The sequence below is a fragment of the Lolium perenne genome, chromosome 7 (assembly GCF_019359855.2).
Source record: "Lolium perenne isolate Kyuss_39 chromosome 7, Kyuss_2.0, whole genome shotgun sequence".
NCBI lineage: Eukaryota > Viridiplantae > Streptophyta > Magnoliopsida > Poales > Poaceae > Lolium > Lolium perenne.
The window spans coordinates 78,164,198-78,180,903 of record NC_067250.2 but is presented as its reverse complement, the minus strand read 5'-3'; the positions used below and the strand labels follow the sequence as shown (position 1 = coordinate 78,180,903).

General features: G+C 52.3%; 2 protein-coding genes across 2 annotated transcripts; both read right to left on the bottom strand.

Moving 5' to 3' along the window:
- Positions 1-7,511: 7,511 nt before the first annotated feature.
- LOC127316950 (uncharacterized) lies at positions 7,512-9,118 on the bottom strand. The gene is made up of 2 exons (XM_051347432.2): positions 8,869-9,118; positions 7,512-8,773 (listed from the first exon to the last, which is right to left on the bottom strand). Exons 1-2 carry the CDS (start codon positions 8,915-8,917, stop codon positions 8,136-8,138), a joined length of 687 nt encoding a protein of 228 aa, XP_051203392.1. The 5' UTR covers positions 8,918-9,118; the 3' UTR covers positions 7,512-8,135.
- A 101-nt stretch (positions 9,119-9,219) lies between these two features.
- LOC127316949 (uncharacterized) lies at positions 9,220-11,377 on the bottom strand. The gene is made up of 3 exons (XM_071824551.1): positions 10,589-11,377; positions 10,197-10,507; positions 9,220-10,122 (listed from the first exon to the last, which is right to left on the bottom strand). Exons 1-3 carry the CDS (start codon positions 11,375-11,377, stop codon positions 9,522-9,524), a joined length of 1,701 nt encoding a protein of 566 aa, XP_071680652.1. The 3' UTR covers positions 9,220-9,521.
- Between the last annotated feature and the right edge of the window lie 5,329 nt (positions 11,378-16,706).

Here is a 16,706-nt window from a genome sequence, read left to right as displayed (position 1 = left end):
CCAGTACGACGTGTATGGAAGGCGGATCCGTGACGTGCACGGCAAGATATTGTACCGTAGCTAGGCTATCTGTAATCCGGCTAGGACTCTCCATGTAAACCCTAGATCCGTGCGCCTTTATAAGCCGGATCCCGGGAGCCCTAGAGGCACAACCACAACTCATTGTAACAACGCGAAAGCGCCCAGATAATTCCAGACAAGCAGCAGTAGGCCCTGTCATCGTGCAGGTGTTCCGACGCGGGGGCACGCGCGTCGCACCGTCCCGTGTGCCCTCCGCCCTATGGCCCCTACTTCTTCTCCCCTCGTGAGGATCCCTCCTCCGAGGTACCGTCGATTAGGCAACGACGGTTGGCGCCCACCGTGGGGCTGTGGCGTGCGGAGGCCGGAACCGGGAGGGTTCCGCCATGGGAAGCTACGACGACACCATCGCTGTGGGGCGCGTCCTTTACGCCGGAAATCTGCCGATCGTCCCTCCGGATGAGTGCTGGATTCCGGCTAGGACAAACCCCGTCAAGCTCTCCATCGTCCCAATTGGCGGCATTCACATCTTCATCGGGGAAACCGTCGATTCCGCCGGAAACCCACGGGTAAGAAACGCAGACGCGACCGCCGCAGAGCTGGACGCTGTCGCGAAGATCCGATCTCGAGATGCAGAGCTTCCCAAGGAAGATTCCGCCTCGGATCTGGAAATTTCAAAGCCCACCCAATCCGCCCCGAGCAGAAACAAAGGTGGAAGACCAATGCGAGATCCGCCCGGGTTTCCCAGTGTTAGAAAAGCAGAGGTGCCACTTCGTACACTTCTTGGCCCATACCGCCGGAACCGCCCCTCAAGAAGACGGAGTTGGTCCTGAGCGAGTAGAGGCACCGGAACGCGGCGCAGATCCGGATCAGGCTCAGCTTGTCGGAGAAAGCGAAGCTCCGGTTGAAGAGTCGATTTTGGGCAATCTGAGCCCAATTTCCGGCGACACCCCGTCCACGGAATCTGATGACTTCGTTCGCAAGATAAGGGAGTACGGATACGGCGATCAGCCTGAAGTCGACTCCGCCCAGCCCAAGCAGGTTCTCGCAACGGTAGCAGCGCTGGGACAAACTGGATCCGGAGACCAAGTCAGCCAATCTGACCCCCAACCATCCCATCAAGGATCTCCAATGTCTCGAGTGCGACCCCAAAGGGATTCTCCCTCGGAGGAAATCTTGTCAACGAGAGGAGGTGGCCGCGAGCAGTTCTTAACACACCTATAACCCCGGGCGACGCCGCAGATCTGGAGGCCCTAGAGACCGCCGTAAAGGAAATGCTGGCCACGGCCAAGAGGCTCGCCGATACCGAAGCTGCGTTAAGGATAGGAAGGGCAGATCATGCAGCCTGGACGGAAAACTTCGAGAGACAGACCGCGAGATTGCTGCCACACTCGAGCAGGTCAAGAGCATGAGGGCTGAGTGGGAGGTAAAGATGACCTATGCGCAGCGGAGGCCGATCGAATTGTTAGAGAAGCAATTCCGCCTCGCAGAATACCCTTCAACACGCCCGCAGATCACCAGCCGCTGGAAACTCCAAAGGACAACATGCGAAAGCTGCGGAATTGCCGAAGAAGAAGGACGAAGAAGTTGATATCAACTATCTCCGCACACTTGTCGCTTCAGCAATGCAGCAGCAGAACAAGGCAGATACTTCGCGCAGGTTGGAATCCAATCCGGATAACTGTGTATCTACCGCGCAGAAGGACGATGAATCGCACACCGGATCGTCGGAGCGCAGAAGAAGGGCCAGGGAGCACCCAAATCCGATCCCCGTTCCGTCACAGACGCCTCCGTCGGATCCAAGGAAGGGAAAGGACGCGATGTACTCCGGAAGAGACAAATACCGCAACCCCTCACCTCCACCCAACGGTTACCCGCGACCCCCTCGCCGCCGTAGTCCAGCCGGAAACACCAGGCCCGTAGGGCATGGTGCGCTTGTTATCCGCGATAACGTGCTGCCAAGAAACAGAAACAGGGAGCGCTCGCCGGAACCTCGCCGGAATCAGAACAATGTTCATGAGCCTGAGCCCAGGAGGAGTCGGAATGAAGATCGCGGTCCAGAGCCTCGCCGGAACCGCGATCCAGAACCTCGTCGGAGCCGCGATCCAGAACCTCGCAGGAGCCGGGACCCAGAGCCTCGTCGGAGCCGTGACCCGGAGCCTCGCCGGAACGACCAGGGCAGCCAGCGCCAAGGCGAAGGCAGCCACAGGAGCCGGAGTCAGCACCAGGAAGGCCGAGGAGATTCAGATGGCGGAAGCAAGAAGTCAGACCGCCCACCTCGCAGGTCTCCCTCACCACCACCTAGCGGTGGCGGCGGAGGTGGAGGCGGAGGCAATGGCCGGAGATCTCGCTCTCGCTCCAAGTCTCCTCGCCACGGCTCGCGCGACGCGCGGGACCGCCTTAACGAGTACAGAACCGACTACATTGGTCCGAAGTGCTTTGGCAGGATGATTCGAGAGGAACCAAAGCCAAGGATGAACCTCAAGCTACCCGGAAATCTGAAGCATTATGATGGCACCGAAAGGCCGGATACCTGGATTGAGGATTACTACAATGCTGTAACCTTCGCCGGAGGAACCCCTAACATCGCCTGCCGCATGCTCCAGTTGTACCTTGTAGGTCCAGCCCGGATCTGGCTCAGCGACCTCGAGAAGAACTCCATCTTTTGCTGGTTCGACCTGAAGAACGCTTTTGAGAAACACTTCAGGGGCACCTACAAGAGACCTGCCACAACAAGCGACCTACAGGCTTGCATCCAGAAGAAGGGCGAAACATCAAGGAATTTCCTTACCCGATGGTTGGCATGCAGAAACGAGTGCGAGAACGTTGACAACCGCACGGCAATGCACGCCTTCATTGGGGGCTTGCAGCGAGGAGGATTGCTGCGACACAAGCTAACCTGCATGGTCAATGCAAATCAACTGACGTTGGATGACATGATCACCATCGCTAGCGATCACACTGCCGCCGACGACGACGCAGGCGGTGATCTCGCAGCCACAGCAATCCCCCTGCACCAACAAAAGAAGAACCGTGACAACGGCGGCAGCAGCAGCCATAAGCGCAAGAACCCTGATGACCAGAAGAGTGGCGGATCCGAGATGGTCGCCATGGCGTTTCAACGCGGAGGTCCAGGAGGCGGAAGAGGACGCGGACGCGGAGGCGGAGCCGGCAGGGGTCAGCAGCATACCTCCGAGGTCACTGCTGCCGGATCCCGCGCACCGCAAACCTATGAGGAGTACAGAGACATGCCCTGCCTGCCCATCCTGGATCCGGTTACAGGAAGTCCACTCATACCAACCGCAACTGCAAGTGGGTCAATGATCTAAAGAACGACCCGGAGGCCGGATACAAGCGCGCCCGGAAGCACCGCCCTCGCGGAAAAGGTGGCAAGGGCAAGAACAAGGACAAGGAGGACGATAGTTCCGAGGCGATGGATGAGGATGATAACTCGCCGGATCCCAAGGCAGGATCCGCAGGAAAATCCAACCCATTCGACAAAAAGAGCGTGGGGGCTTACCACACTTTCCTCGGAACCCCAACAGTGCGCGCCTCCAAGTCAGCTACCCGGATCCTGAACGCCATAGTTCCGGCTGTGCCGCAGTACGTCAGGTGGTCGGAAATCCCGTGCACATTTGATCGGAAGGATCATCCCGCAATTGTGCCGAAGGAATGCTACGCCTTGGTTGTAAGTCCCCGCATCGATGGGTATGACTTCTCCAAGTGCCTCATGGATGGTGGAGCTAGCACAGAACATCATGTACCGGAGACTCTAGAGCGGATGAACCTCACCAAGGAACAGCTCAAACACAGCACCACTGAGTTTCATGGCGTGGTTCCGTGTAAGAAGGCGAACTCCCTCGGCAGCATCACACTTCCCGTGGCTTTTGGCGATGTTCATAATTTCCGCGAAGAGAAGATCACGTTTGAAGTTGTGCCCTTCAAGAGCTCCTACCACGTCATCTTCGGCAGGCCCACCTACCACAAGTTCCACGCAAGAGCGTGCTACATCTACAACAAGCTCAAGATTCCGGGTCCTAAAGGTATGATTACCGTATCCGGAGACTACAAAAAAGCTCATGAGTGCGAGTTAGGCGAAGCCGCCTTCGCAGAGTCTGTGATATCCGGAGAAGAGCTGAAAGGCTACGAGCCGCGGTGGATCCGATCGAGATGCAGACCACCAAGAAGCAAATCTCCGAGCAGAAAACCTCCTTCAAGCCCGCGATAGAAACCAAGAAGCACGACCTCATCCCAGGTGACTCTTCCAAGCAGGTTTCGATCGGAGCCAACATGGACCCCAAATAGGAAAGCGCGCTCGTCGAGTTCCTCCGCGCTAACATGGATATCTTCGCATGGCAACCTTCGACATGTCCGGAGTACCTAGGGAACTCGCCGAGCACTACCTCAACATAAATCCGGGGCCAAACCGGTGAAGCAAGCTATGCGACGCTTTGGAGATAAGAAGCGCCGCGCCATAGGAATGGAACTAGCAAAGTTACTAGAAGCAGGTTTTGTAATAGAAGTTATCCATACCGATTGGGTCGCGAATCCCGTCCTTGTACCCAAAAAGAACACCGAAATACTAAGAATGTGCATCGATTACTCGGCTTGAACAAACATTGCCCGAAGGATCCGTTCCCCTTGCCGCGCATTGACCAAGTCATTGATTCGACGGCGGGGCGGAACTTCTGTGTTTTCTTGATGCGTATTCCGGGTATCATCGGATCCGGATGAAGGAATCCGACCAAAAGGCGACTTCATTCATTACCCCCTTTGGTACTTACTGCTATGTTACTATGCCTTTTGGTTTGAAAAATGCAGGTGCTACTTACCAACGTACGATGCGGCGGTGCTGAAGGACCAAATTGGCCGGAACGTGCACGCTTACGTCGACGACATCGCGGTCATGACCCGGAAAGGATCCGACTTGATCAGCGATCTCACAGAAACCTTCGACAACCTCCGCAGGTACAAGATGATGTTGAATCCGCTGAAGTGCGTCTTTGGCGTGCCGACGGAAAACTCCTTGGCTTCATAGTGTCTCACAGAGGCATTGAGGTTAACCCGGAAAAGATCAAGGCAATCCTGTGCATCAAAAGGCCAACTTGTCTCAAAGATGTGCAACGACTAACTGGTTGTGTTGCAGCAATCAGTAGGTTTGTCGGCCGTCTTGGCGAGAAGGCACTACCTCCAGATAAGCTGCTGAAGAAAACAGACAAATTTGTCCTGGGACGACGCAGCCTGATGCAGCTCTTCGAGGGTTGAAGGAGATACTCACCTCCCGCCTATCTTGGCAGCTCCGGTAGAGTCGAGCCAATGCTCCTTTATCCTGGCAGCTACCAACAAAGTCGTCAGCCTCGTCATCGTGGTGGAGCGAAAGGAAGAAGGTCATGAATATGACGTCCGTGAGACCTGTCTACTACATCAGCGAGGTGTCTGACGGAATCAAAACAGAGATATCCTCACTTTCGAAGCTAGCTTATGGCGTGTTCCTAGGCAGCCGGAAGTTGAGGCATTATTTCCAAGAGCATCCGATGTGATCGTGAGCAAGGCTCCGCTGTCAACAATTCTCAACAACGCTGACGCAACAGGACGTACGGCTAAATGGGGCATCGAATTATCCGCCTTCGACATCGCTTACAAGCCAAGGACTGCGGTAAAATCTCGGGTTACGGCAGATTTCGTTGCAGATTGGACAAGCTCCGGATGCAAGTCCTGGAGCCGGAACCGTAAACATGGGTCATGCACTTCGACGGATCCAAGCAGCATCAAGGCTCAGGAGCCGGAGTCACCCTGAAGTCCCCTACCGGAGAAGAATTGCAGTATGTTCTGCAGATCCACTTCGAAGCTACCAACAACATGGCGGAATATGAGGCTCTACTACACGGTCTGCGCATCGCTAAGGAAATAGGGATCAAGCACATCATATGCTGTGGAGATTCCGACCTGGTGGCACAACAAGTAGCCGGAACTGGAACGCCGTAAATTCCGTCATGGCGGCCTACAGAGACGAAGTTGACGAGATTGCCAAGAGCTTCCTCGGATACGAAGTCAAGTACGTCGGGAGAGACGATAACACAGCGGCAGACATGCTATCCAAGCTCGGATCCGGCAGAAACCAATTCCGCCGGCATTTTCCTGGAGCATCTCCGGATACCCTCGCTTAAGGCGCTAACCCGGAAAACCCAGAGGTGGCAGTGTCTCCGGCTAGGGAAGTGATGGCTATCATTCCGGCCTGGACCCAGCCTTTCTGGACTACCTCATCGATCGAAGTTGCCGAGAGGACGAGGTCCTCGCACGACAGTATCGTCGAGGCGAGCACGAACCTACACAATAGTTGATGGACAGCTCTACAAACGAAGTGCAGCGGGGGTATTTCTTAAATGCGTCTCCAATCAAGATGGCATTGAAATCCTCGTAGAGATCCACGCAGGGACTGCGGGCATCACGCCGCACCCAGATCACTCGTTGCTATAGCTTTTCGGTTAGGTTTCTATTGGCTTACAGCTAAAGAAGACGCTGATAAAATAGTCAAGACCTGCCGAGGTTGTCAGTACTACGCTACTCAACCAAACGCTCCAGCCCAAGAGCTGAAGACCATACCTATCACCTGGCCATTTGCGGTCTGGGGGCTTGATATGGTTGGTAAGTTAAAAAAATCATCTCCTGGCGGTTTTGAGTACCTCCTGGTCGCTGTTGACAAGTTCAGCAAATGGATCGAGGCTAAGCCAGTGAGAAAAGCCGACGGTGCTACGGCACTAAAATTCGTCTGCAGCCTCGTGATGAGATTCGGCATCCCGCACAAAGCATAATCACGAGATAATGGCACGAACTTTGCTCAAGGAGAATTGAGGGATTATTGTGAGACAATGGGGATACGATCGACCTCGCATCCGTGGCTCATCCACAGTCCAATGGTCAGGTTGAAAGGGCTAACGGCCTAATATTATCAGGAATTAAACCACGCCTTGAAGGACCGCTGCGACGAGCAGCCGGAGCTTGGGCTGATGAGTTGGAGGCTGTTACGTGGAGTTTACGAACTACCCCTAACGAGATCAACAGGGTTTACCCCTTTTTCCTGGTATACGGATCCGGCCGTACTTCCCTCCGACATCATCCACGATTCACCGCGAGTTTCCGCCTACAATGAAGAAACAGCTGACGAGGCAAGACAGCTATCTGTGGACCTGATCGAGGAAGCTCGGAACTTAGCAGATCAGAGATCCGCCATCTATCAGCAAAAGCTCCGACGTTATCACAGTCGTCGAGTTCGGAAACGCTCCTTTATGGCAGAGACCTGGTCCTCCGCCTTCGACAGTGAAAGACCATAAGCTGCAATCTCCATGGGAAGGACCCTTCGTCGTTAGCAAAGTGCTTCATAACGGGTCGTACTACCTTGTCGATTTCCGCGAGTTAAGGGATAGACCTGCTAATCGGCACCGGAAACGCATAGCGTGAGGATCCGGATGACATCTACGATGAAACAGATCGCCCTTGGAATATCGCACAGCTACGTCCTTTCTACACTTAGCATATATTTTCCGAGTTCTAAACTCTGTAATAGTTATACATGATCAATGAAATAAAGCTTCTGGTTCACTCTTTTGAGTCTTTTACCTCCTTTACTTGTTCATTTTAGATCGTGTATGTTTTTTCCAACTAAAACCGCAGAGCTGGATTTTTTCCGCCTAGGCGTGTATGAAAGTTGTGATTTTCAAAATCGTCCTTTAGGACGTAAGCTTAAGTTTTCTGATAAAGTTGTTATCTGTTGCGAACTCGTGGATTCCTAGTAGCGATTTCCGGCACCTATGCCTGGGGGCTTGTTTCCACGGTTATGGACGGACTGCCATTGGGCTTCGTCGCCGCTGGCGAGCGTTTCCGGCTAAGGTTTTCCGGCTCGTGGAAGGTCAAGCGAGCAAGCCGGAAAATAACGAAGTCAGCACTTGCTTTCCGACATAAAACGAAACATGCACATAATATTTAACGGATAGCAGGATAAGTGTTTCCGCCCCATGCATAATCGTTTCGTTCCTAGCTACTTAAGAATTTAAAGTCTTATTACAAACCCTCGCTGGGGCCAAAATGATGCATTGTTTTTCCCGCAGGAATAAAAGTTTTCACTCCCCCTTAGCCGGAGAAGTCTTGCCCTCTGGATCTTGTTCCTTGGCGCCTTCGGCCGGAGAAGACACGTCTTCTTCACTTTCTTTTTCTTCAGAGGCAGCAGTGCTGGTCTTGGGTTCCTCTTGGGGAGCATCCTTGGAGCTGGTCCAGGTAAACTGGGCTCCGGATTCCGCAGGTCGCGCCTTGGCGTCGAGTTCCTTCTGAAGTTCCGCTTCTAAGGGCTCGTCAGCAGCGAGGACGACCTTGTCGTAGAATTCCTCGTGCCGGATCCTGCGCGCGATACGGGTGTCGTAGCCGCTCACTGCATCCAGCAGCGCGCCGACATCCGCATCCGGAGGAACGCCCGTGGTCACTTCATCAAGATCAAGACCCGGAGTATGTGCTAGGCACATGGTCAAGGCCATTGCAGCTGCGCCTCGGGCTGAAGATGCTTGCAGATCCGTCACCAGCTCCGGCAAAACATCCATCTTACCAATAAGCTTGCGCACGTCGCAAGTGCGGCTCCTCTTGATGTTCAAGTTATAGCATATTTTGCGGGAGGCGGAGATGAGATCCTTGCAGTCATCGCCCGCGAGTTGCAGAAGGTCGTCCCGTGGGAACAAATTCCGGCGCTGTTCCGGGTACCCAAGCGGCTCTGCATACAAAGATAATCAGGATGTAAGCACGCAATTTGAGCGCAAAGTAAAAAACAATCGGAGCAAATATCTTGGCAAGGTTCCGATATCATACCCAAGATGTTCTCATTGAGCAAGTCCCAGTGTTGCTCCGCCGTCTCCATAAATTTCCGGAGTCCATTGAGCTCTTTTTGCTGCCTCCTGATGGTCTCGCTGTCAGCATTCTTTTTCAGTTCCAGCTCGCCCTTCTCCCTGATATGCTCGGAGTTTTTCTCCGCCAGTTGTTTTTCGGCCTGCTCCCTCTTAAGTTCCGCTTCCTTTAGCTTCGTCTCCAACTCTTGGTACGAGGAGCGCAGGTTCTCAAGTTCAGTCGAAGCTGTTGCAAGGGAGGAGGATGCGCCTATAATGGCATAAGTTAATAGCAAATTTGAAGTCGGAATTTGGTTAATGACGAAGAAGGCGGAAACCAACCTTGGGCGTCCGCCAGTTGTTTAGCCAGTTCCGCATTCTCATCCTTCAGGGTCCGGATATTTTCCGCCTGACTCAGAGTAACGCGGCGCTGCAGGGCAATGTTCTTGTGCAGCTCGTAGTGCAGCGCCTGCTGTTCCTGTAAAGTTTAAACAGTGCAGGAGTAAAAATTCCGCCTGTAGCAGTGGTTTCTTTAAAAGCATCATTGCCGGAACTTTTCCGCCATAATGCTTGGGGGCTACTGGTCCATTCTAAAAAACTTTCCCGGAAGTAATTTTTCTCTAAGCATTTAAGCGCTAACTACTTTTTGAGTTTCCGCCTACATGCTTGGGGGCTACTGGGGAGTACCTTTTGCTTGCAGATAAGTTGATCGCAGAACTGGCCAATGTTTTTCTTGAAGTCCTGGATTTCTGATGTCCTGGAATCCGGCTTCCCCCAGGCGTTGTTCAGCATGGCGTTGAGTAGGTCTTGTTCAAGCTCCCACTTCTCCGCCTCAGACAGCTTGTTAAAAAACTTGGTGGCATACGCCTTGGGGGTGGAAGTGGTGTCAGCCGGATCTCCGAAGTTCTTCGGAAAAAGGACCATGTCGCCAGCGCCCTCTCCAGCCTTCTCGGAAGTGACTTCCGCCTCTCCCTGGCCTTGTGTTTCCGCCTCTTCTTGGGCAGGGCCTTTGGCCTTAGGATCTTCTTCTTCTGCATGCCCGCTGCTAACCGGAATTATTTCCGGTGGAGTGTTTGCGGCAGGTGGGGGAGATGGATCAGCCGGAGGTGGCGACGGTTGAGGAGTTGGGTGGGAAGCGCTTGGTGGAACTGGAGTAGAGGGACCAACAGCCGGAGATTTCTTCAGGTACTTCGTGATGGGCTCCTGGCTGGTGGTCCGCGTGGCAGCGGTTTTCGGATTCCTGCAAACAAGTGAAAGGGTTTAGACAAGAAATAATTTCGCTAAGTAAAAATCGCATCATGCTCGGAAACTCACGGGGCGCCGGGGATGATGGGGCGTGTGCCTTGGCCAGCCGTCGAGAGCATCCTTAGACGCGCACGCTCCGCTTTCCTTGAGTCTAGCGGAGGTGGTTTCGTCGTCTTCGGCTTCTTGGCGGAGGCCTCGCCGCTGGCTCCGGCTTCAGAGCCGGAAGCTTTGGCGCGGGGACGCTTTGTAGGTCGTGGGGCTGCCTTGCGGGGTGCCTGGTCCTCTTCCTCCTCGTCGTCTTCCGGAGCCTCCTCCGCCGTGTCGCCGGTGACGGGGACGCGAATGATGGTGCGGAAGTTTTCCTCCGCCAAAGTGTTGAGCTGGAAGGAAAATGAACAAAAGTTAGAGTTAAACATCAAAAAACTTGTGAAGTTTGAAGCATCGGAAAGAACAAAGCTTACCGGAGGACACTGATCGTTCGTGTACATATCTTTGAAAAGTTCCGGGACCTGTTGGCCCCTCGGAATCTTCACCAGCGTCTTGATCCTTCTCTTCAGAGAATCAGCCGGAAGATCATGGCGGGTAACCCGGAGAAGATCGTCCGCCCCGGTATAAGCGCACATCAGGCGCGCGTTGTAGCGAAGAGGCTGGATTCTCCGGGAGAACCAGCTAAGCGTGAGCTGAGCTCCGGTCAGTCCGTCGTGGACTAGCCAGGAGATTCTCCGCGCAGCTTTCTCCAAGGTTGGGGTCAAGGCAAGTGGAGGCACGAAGCTCCAGCTTGCAAGTTCTTCTGGAGGTTCGTTGACAAATTGAGGGAGGCCTTCGTGGACACCCGGAACGGAAACATTCTTCTCGTAGAACCATCCGGCATTCCAGTACCGGACGGATTCGTGTGAATCATGGGGAGGATACATGCGGTTAGGGCGGAGCATGAACGTCATGCTTCCGCAGTTCACCATTGCTTTGTCCTTAGTTTCTTTCTTCACTCGGAAAAAGAATTGCCACAACTTGACATCTGGCCGGATCCCAAGATGTCCTTCGCAGAGAGTCACGAAGTTGGACAAGAGAAGGTATGAATTGGGGCAAATGTTGTGGGGCTGGAGCCCGTATGTGTTGAGGATGGAGAGGAAAAATTCCGAACAAGGGAGTGAAAGACCGCGTTCCACCCAAGCCTTGGTCATGACAACTTCTCCGGCTTCTGGCTTGGGGGCGTCGGAGTCACGAACGAAACTCCAGTGTGTGGAGATCATTCCCTCGTTACGAGCTCTCTAAGCTCCACGTCGGTGGTTGCGCAAGGCCACCATTGACCTCGTTCTCCTTCACGGATCCGGGCCTTGGACGCCCTCTTGTTTTCCGCCTCCTGCACCTTTGCTGCCATCCGAGCTTGTCCCTCGAGTTCCTCTTGGAGCTCTTGGAGGGTAGGGATCCGGCTTGGAGCGGTGCTGGAAGATGCGGAAAAAGGTTGAGCTAGTCTGATGTCGGAAACATACGGTGGCAGGAATGATATAGGATCCGGGCATATGGGTTCTATTTGGTTGGGATCCGGGCTACTCGAAGAGCTACCAGTGCAAAGTGACGATTCGAGTGGCATGCTTCCGGCTGCACCCATACAAAGTGTCTGAGTACCCGGATCACTAAGCCTATCTTCTACACTAGGTTGTCTTCTACAAGTCCGGCGTACTTACCGCTAATGGCGCGGTGGTGCGACGGAGCTCCGGCGGAAGATGAGGTCGCCGAACTTGAAGGAAATCGGCTCGCGTGACCACGAATCGGCGGCGGAGCAAGTTTCCCGTTCAAACGTGAGAATCTTGGAGCGAGGGAAGCCTTGGTTCGGCGGCACTCGAAGTTCACCGGGGCGAAGTTCGCCGGAATCAAGATCTGGCGGGCGGCGCGGCGCGAGGAGGAAGACGATGTGGTGAGAGGGGGTGAAAGAATGAATTTTTACCGGGCCGCGGGGTATTTATAGGCCGCGCTCGGAGATTCGGGATCCGGATCCAACGGTGGAAACTGAACGGTCGCGCCGTTGGATGGATGACACGTGTTTAGGTCAAATGCGGTAAAACGACGTGGAGGTAACTTAACCATGCACTCCCGAAAATTCCGGCTGAAGATTTGCATCTGCGAAACTTTAGCGCGGGAAATGAGGAAGTTGTGCGCGGGAAATACGGAACTTCCGTTGTTAAGCATGATCTGAAGATGAAGGATTTCCGAAACCGTTAGAGTCTTTTAAGATTCCGGGTGATTCTGTGAAGATAAGATTGGCTTTCGTTCAAGCAGGGAGTAACCCGGAAATGTTCTTTGGAACGTCGATGGATGAAGTCCCTCGGGATGGGAGCATTTTCCGGCTATAAGTTGGAAAAAGAAGAAAATGCAAAGTTGGAGCTCTTCAAGTTTCTCCGCGTTACCAACGTTTGCCGGAGATCATGATGGACCAGCAAGACGGAGACTGAGGGAAACTCGGAGAACTCACAGGGGCTACTGTTGTGGGTATACTTCATGGGTGTACCATCGACAGTGCCTAGATCCGGAAAGCCCGGGTGGCCCACAGATGGTGATGAGGCATGTGGCCCATCGGGCGGCCCAGTTGCTGTTGATCATGAAGGAAGAAGTCCAGCCCAGGATCAGCAGGCCGGATCCGTACCGACCTAGGAGTGACCCGGATCCAGGGAGGCCCATGAGGAACCCGGATCCAGTACGACGTGTATGGAAGGCGGATCCGTGACGTGCACGGCAAGATATTGTACCGTAGCTAGGCTATCTGTAATCCGGCTAGGACTCTCCATGTAAACCCTAGATCCGTGCGCCTTTATAAGCCGGATCCCGGGAGCCCTAGAGGCACAACCACAACTCATTGTAACAACGCGAAAGCGCCCAGATAATTCCAGACAAGCAGCAGTAGGCCCTGTCATCGTGCAGGTGTTCCGAAGCTGGGTAACTCGCGTACCACCGTCCCGTGTGCACTCCGCCCTATGGCCCCTACTTCTTCTCCCCCTCGTGAGGATCCCTCCTCCGAGGTACCGTCGATTAGGCAACGACAGGTACACATCAATGTCGTTCCCGGGTTGCTTCGGGCCTTGTATGAGCACTGGCATCATAATGAACTTCCGCTTCATGCACAACCAAGGAGGAAGGTTATATATACAAAGAGTCACAGGACAGGTGCTATGGCTGCAGCTCTGCTCTCCAAAAGGATTCATGCCATCTGTACTTAGACCAAACCGTAAGTTCCTTGCATCCTGTGCAAAGTTTGGGAACTCTCTATCGATTTTTCTCCATTGGGAGCCATCAGCAGGGTGCCTCAACATCACGTCTTTCTTACGGTCTTCTTTGTGCCATCGCAACAACCTAGCATGCTCTTTATTTCTGAACAAGCGTTTCAGCCGTGGTATTATAGGAGCATACCACATAACCTTGGCAGGAACCCTCTTCCTGGGGCGCTCGCCCTCAACATCACTAGGGTCATCTCGTCTGATCTTATACCGCAATGCAGTGCACACCGGACATGCATCCAAATTCTCGTACTCATCGCGGTAGAGGATGCAGTCATTAATGCATGCATGTATCTTTTGCACATCTAATCCTAGAGGGCAGACAATCTTCTTCGCTTCGTACGTACTGGCGGGCAATTCGTTACCCCTTGGAAGCTTCCTCTTAATTATTGTCAGCAACTTTCCAAATCCTGAGTCAGTGACACCGTTCTCTGCCTTCCATTGCAACAATTCCAGTGTGCTGCCTAGCTTTTTATGGCCATCTTCGCAAGTTGGGTATAACAATTTGTTGTGATCTTCTATCATCTTGTCGAAGGCCAACCTTTCCTTTTCAGTTTCACATTCTCTCCTTGCATCAGCAATGGCCCGGCCAAGATCATCATCGGCAGGCTCATCCGGGTGCCTCTTGATCTTCTACTTCATTGTCTTCATTGCCTTCTGCAGTATCACCGTATTCAGGGAAATTGGGATAACCGTCATCATCCTCTTCCTCTTCGTCATTGTCTTCCATCATAACCCCTCTTTCTCCGTGCTTGGTCCAACAATAGTAACTGGGCATGAAACCGGATCGCAGAAGGTGGCTGTGAATGAGACTCGAGTGAGCGTAATTTACGGTATTCTTGCAGTCCACACATGGACAATACATGAAGCCACCATGTTTGTTTGCCTCCGCCACGGCCATAAAATTATCCAGGCCCGCAGTGAACTCGTCAAACCGTCGGTCAATGTACATCCATTGCCGATTCATCTGCATGATATAATTAAGCTGATCAAAACCATTACAGAACATCACGATGTATATATACACATGCATTTTATCAATTGCAGATGAAAAGGATAAAGTTGTTAACCTCGATGAAGAAGAAAAAAGCAAGTTAGGTGTGGCTTGATTTGTGTAAACTCAAGTGGCAAATCCTCTTAAGCATTTCATCGAACACCTCTTGTGCATGTGAAGAAGAGAGGAAAGCAATACACCCCTCTTGTGAAGATAGTGAAAAAATGGCCAAGTGTGGCTCACACTTGGGCAGGGGCAAGGTTATATAGCCAGAGGCGGGGCCTTTGGACCCGGTTTGTATTACAAACCGGGACTAAAGGGTTCCCCACGACTGACACGGCCTGTGGCGCCCTGCGGTGGACCCTTTAGTCCCGGTTTGTAATACAAACCGGGTCCAAAGGCCACTACAGGACAGGCGCCAGCGGGTGGGGTCGTCCTGGGCAGAAACGAACCGGGACAAATGCCCCCATTGGACCCGGTTTGGTTCAGCACTGGGACATTTGCTTGGGACCAAAGGCCTCTTCTCCACTAGTGTAGCCGTCGGCATAGGGACTCTTACCCCTATATATATGCCGACGGCCACCATCGGCACAAGTTTAGCCGTTGACGCAGAGATGGGCATGTGGCCTCGGGGGACTCCGCTGTGACAGCGAGGCAACGACGTTAGCCTATGCCAACGTGTGGCCCCGGGGGACTCTCACCCCTATGCCGACGAACACCGTCGGCACAGAGACGAACGTGTGGCATCGGTGGACTTCGCCGTGACGGCGAGCAATAGCGGAGCTTGACACAAAACTTAGGGCGGGCAAGATTTTTGTGGGGGGATAAAATAACAGGCTTAGACGAAACTAACTATGTTCTACTACTGAATAATCATTGATAGAAGGGAAAATGTCGTTAGGCAGGGTGGGCCATGGCACAGGTTTGCTTCAGTGAAGCTCCGCCACTGACGGCGAGGCAAGCCATCGGCATAGGTTTTTTCTCTTCAGCCCTATGCCGACGGCTTTGCCGTCAACACATCTTTTTCTTTTTATTTTTTGCCCCATGCACCCCCGGGAATCGCCTTTTTTATTATTTTTTTATTATTTTTAGAAATATCAAAAAATAAAATCATTTGATATAACCATGTATTATGCGTTGTAGTTGTTAGGAAAATTAACAAACATGAATTTTGATATATTATGCAAAATGGCATCATGTTTCGGCAAAACTACTTTTGTGGTTGCATACGACCTCCGATGAAAATGCCTCTACAAAAAAAAGTTACATATGATCTCAATGGCATGCTGTTGTTTTGCGATTTTTTAGATTCCTCAAAATCAAAAGGGAAATAGGAGTATTTTCAGATTTTAGATTTTGATGAAAAAAATATTTTGTTGTTTCAAAATTTATTATTAAAAACATATTTATTGTTCTTTAGTCAAATAATTTTTTGAAATATAAATAATAAAGAAGTGTGATGTCATGGCCCAAATGTTAATATGATTGATAGGGTACTACTGTCAACATGAATAACTCCTTGGTCGAAAACTCATCTCGAAGGAACGATCGAGCGAGAAGTTTGACTATTAATAAGTAATTTGACCTGATATTAGGTATGCTTAGAGATTAAACTGCCAAACAATTAAAATTGCCTCGAAAAAAACTAAGAAAAATTGGAATTTTTTTGAATTGTTTTGGAAAAAAAGTTGAAAAATGATGCACAAATGCGGCACATGACCTTCCTAGTCGTACCGGCCGATAGTGGCCGTAGGCACAACCTATGCTGAGGGACAAATTGGTTGTGCCGTCAGCTTCTGCCCGTTGGCACCTTGACTGGTTGTCGTAGTGTGAAATCATTCAAGGACAATGTGATGGGTTCGTTGCATAGAAAACAAAAAAAAATCTACCGTGAAGAAGAACAAAACCAAGATCCAATCTAGAAAAAACCAAGATCTAATCTATGAAGATCGGAGCAACAAGAGAGATGAGAAACTAACCCTCAAAGATCCAAATCCTTAACGAGATCAGATCTCGTGGTTGATGTAGACGATCGTTCCGGTGCTGCAATCCGGCAGCACTTCCGTACTCGGTCACACGTATGGTGTCGATGAAGTATTTCCTCTCCCTGTTCCAGTAGGCAGCAGAGGTGTGGTATATCTCCTCGGAATCCCAGCAACACGACGGCGTGGTGGTGGTGGTGGAGGAGAAGATTCTGTAGGGCTTCGTCAAGCCGGTGCAGAACTATGGTGGAGGAGGAGGGAGGCGACTAGGGTTGGAGGGTGAAGGAGGGCTGCACCCCTGCCCCCTCCCCTATTTATATAGGGGGAGGCCGGC

Excerpts from the sequence above, each read along its gene's own strand:
- LOC127316949 (XM_071824551.1), bottom strand. The coding sequence starts at position 11,377 with ATGATCTCCACACACTGGAGTTTCGTTCGTGACTCCGACGCCCCCAAG. Across the intron at positions 10,508-10,588 it reads CGAACGATCAGTGTCCTCCG|CTCAACACTTTGGCGGAGGA; the intron begins GTAAGCTTTGTT and ends TTTTCCTTCCAG. Across the intron at positions 10,123-10,196 it reads CCCATCATCCCCGGCGCCCC|GAATCCGAAAACCGCTGCCA; the intron begins GTGAGTTTCCGA and ends ACTTGTTTGCAG.
- LOC127316950 (XM_051347432.2), bottom strand. The coding sequence starts at position 8,917 with ATGGAGACGGCGGAGCAACACTGGGACTTGCTCAATGAGAACATCTTG. Across the intron at positions 8,774-8,868 it reads GCTCAATGAGAACATCTTGG|AGCCGCTTGGGTACCCGGAA; the intron begins GTATGATATCGG and ends CTTTGTATGCAG.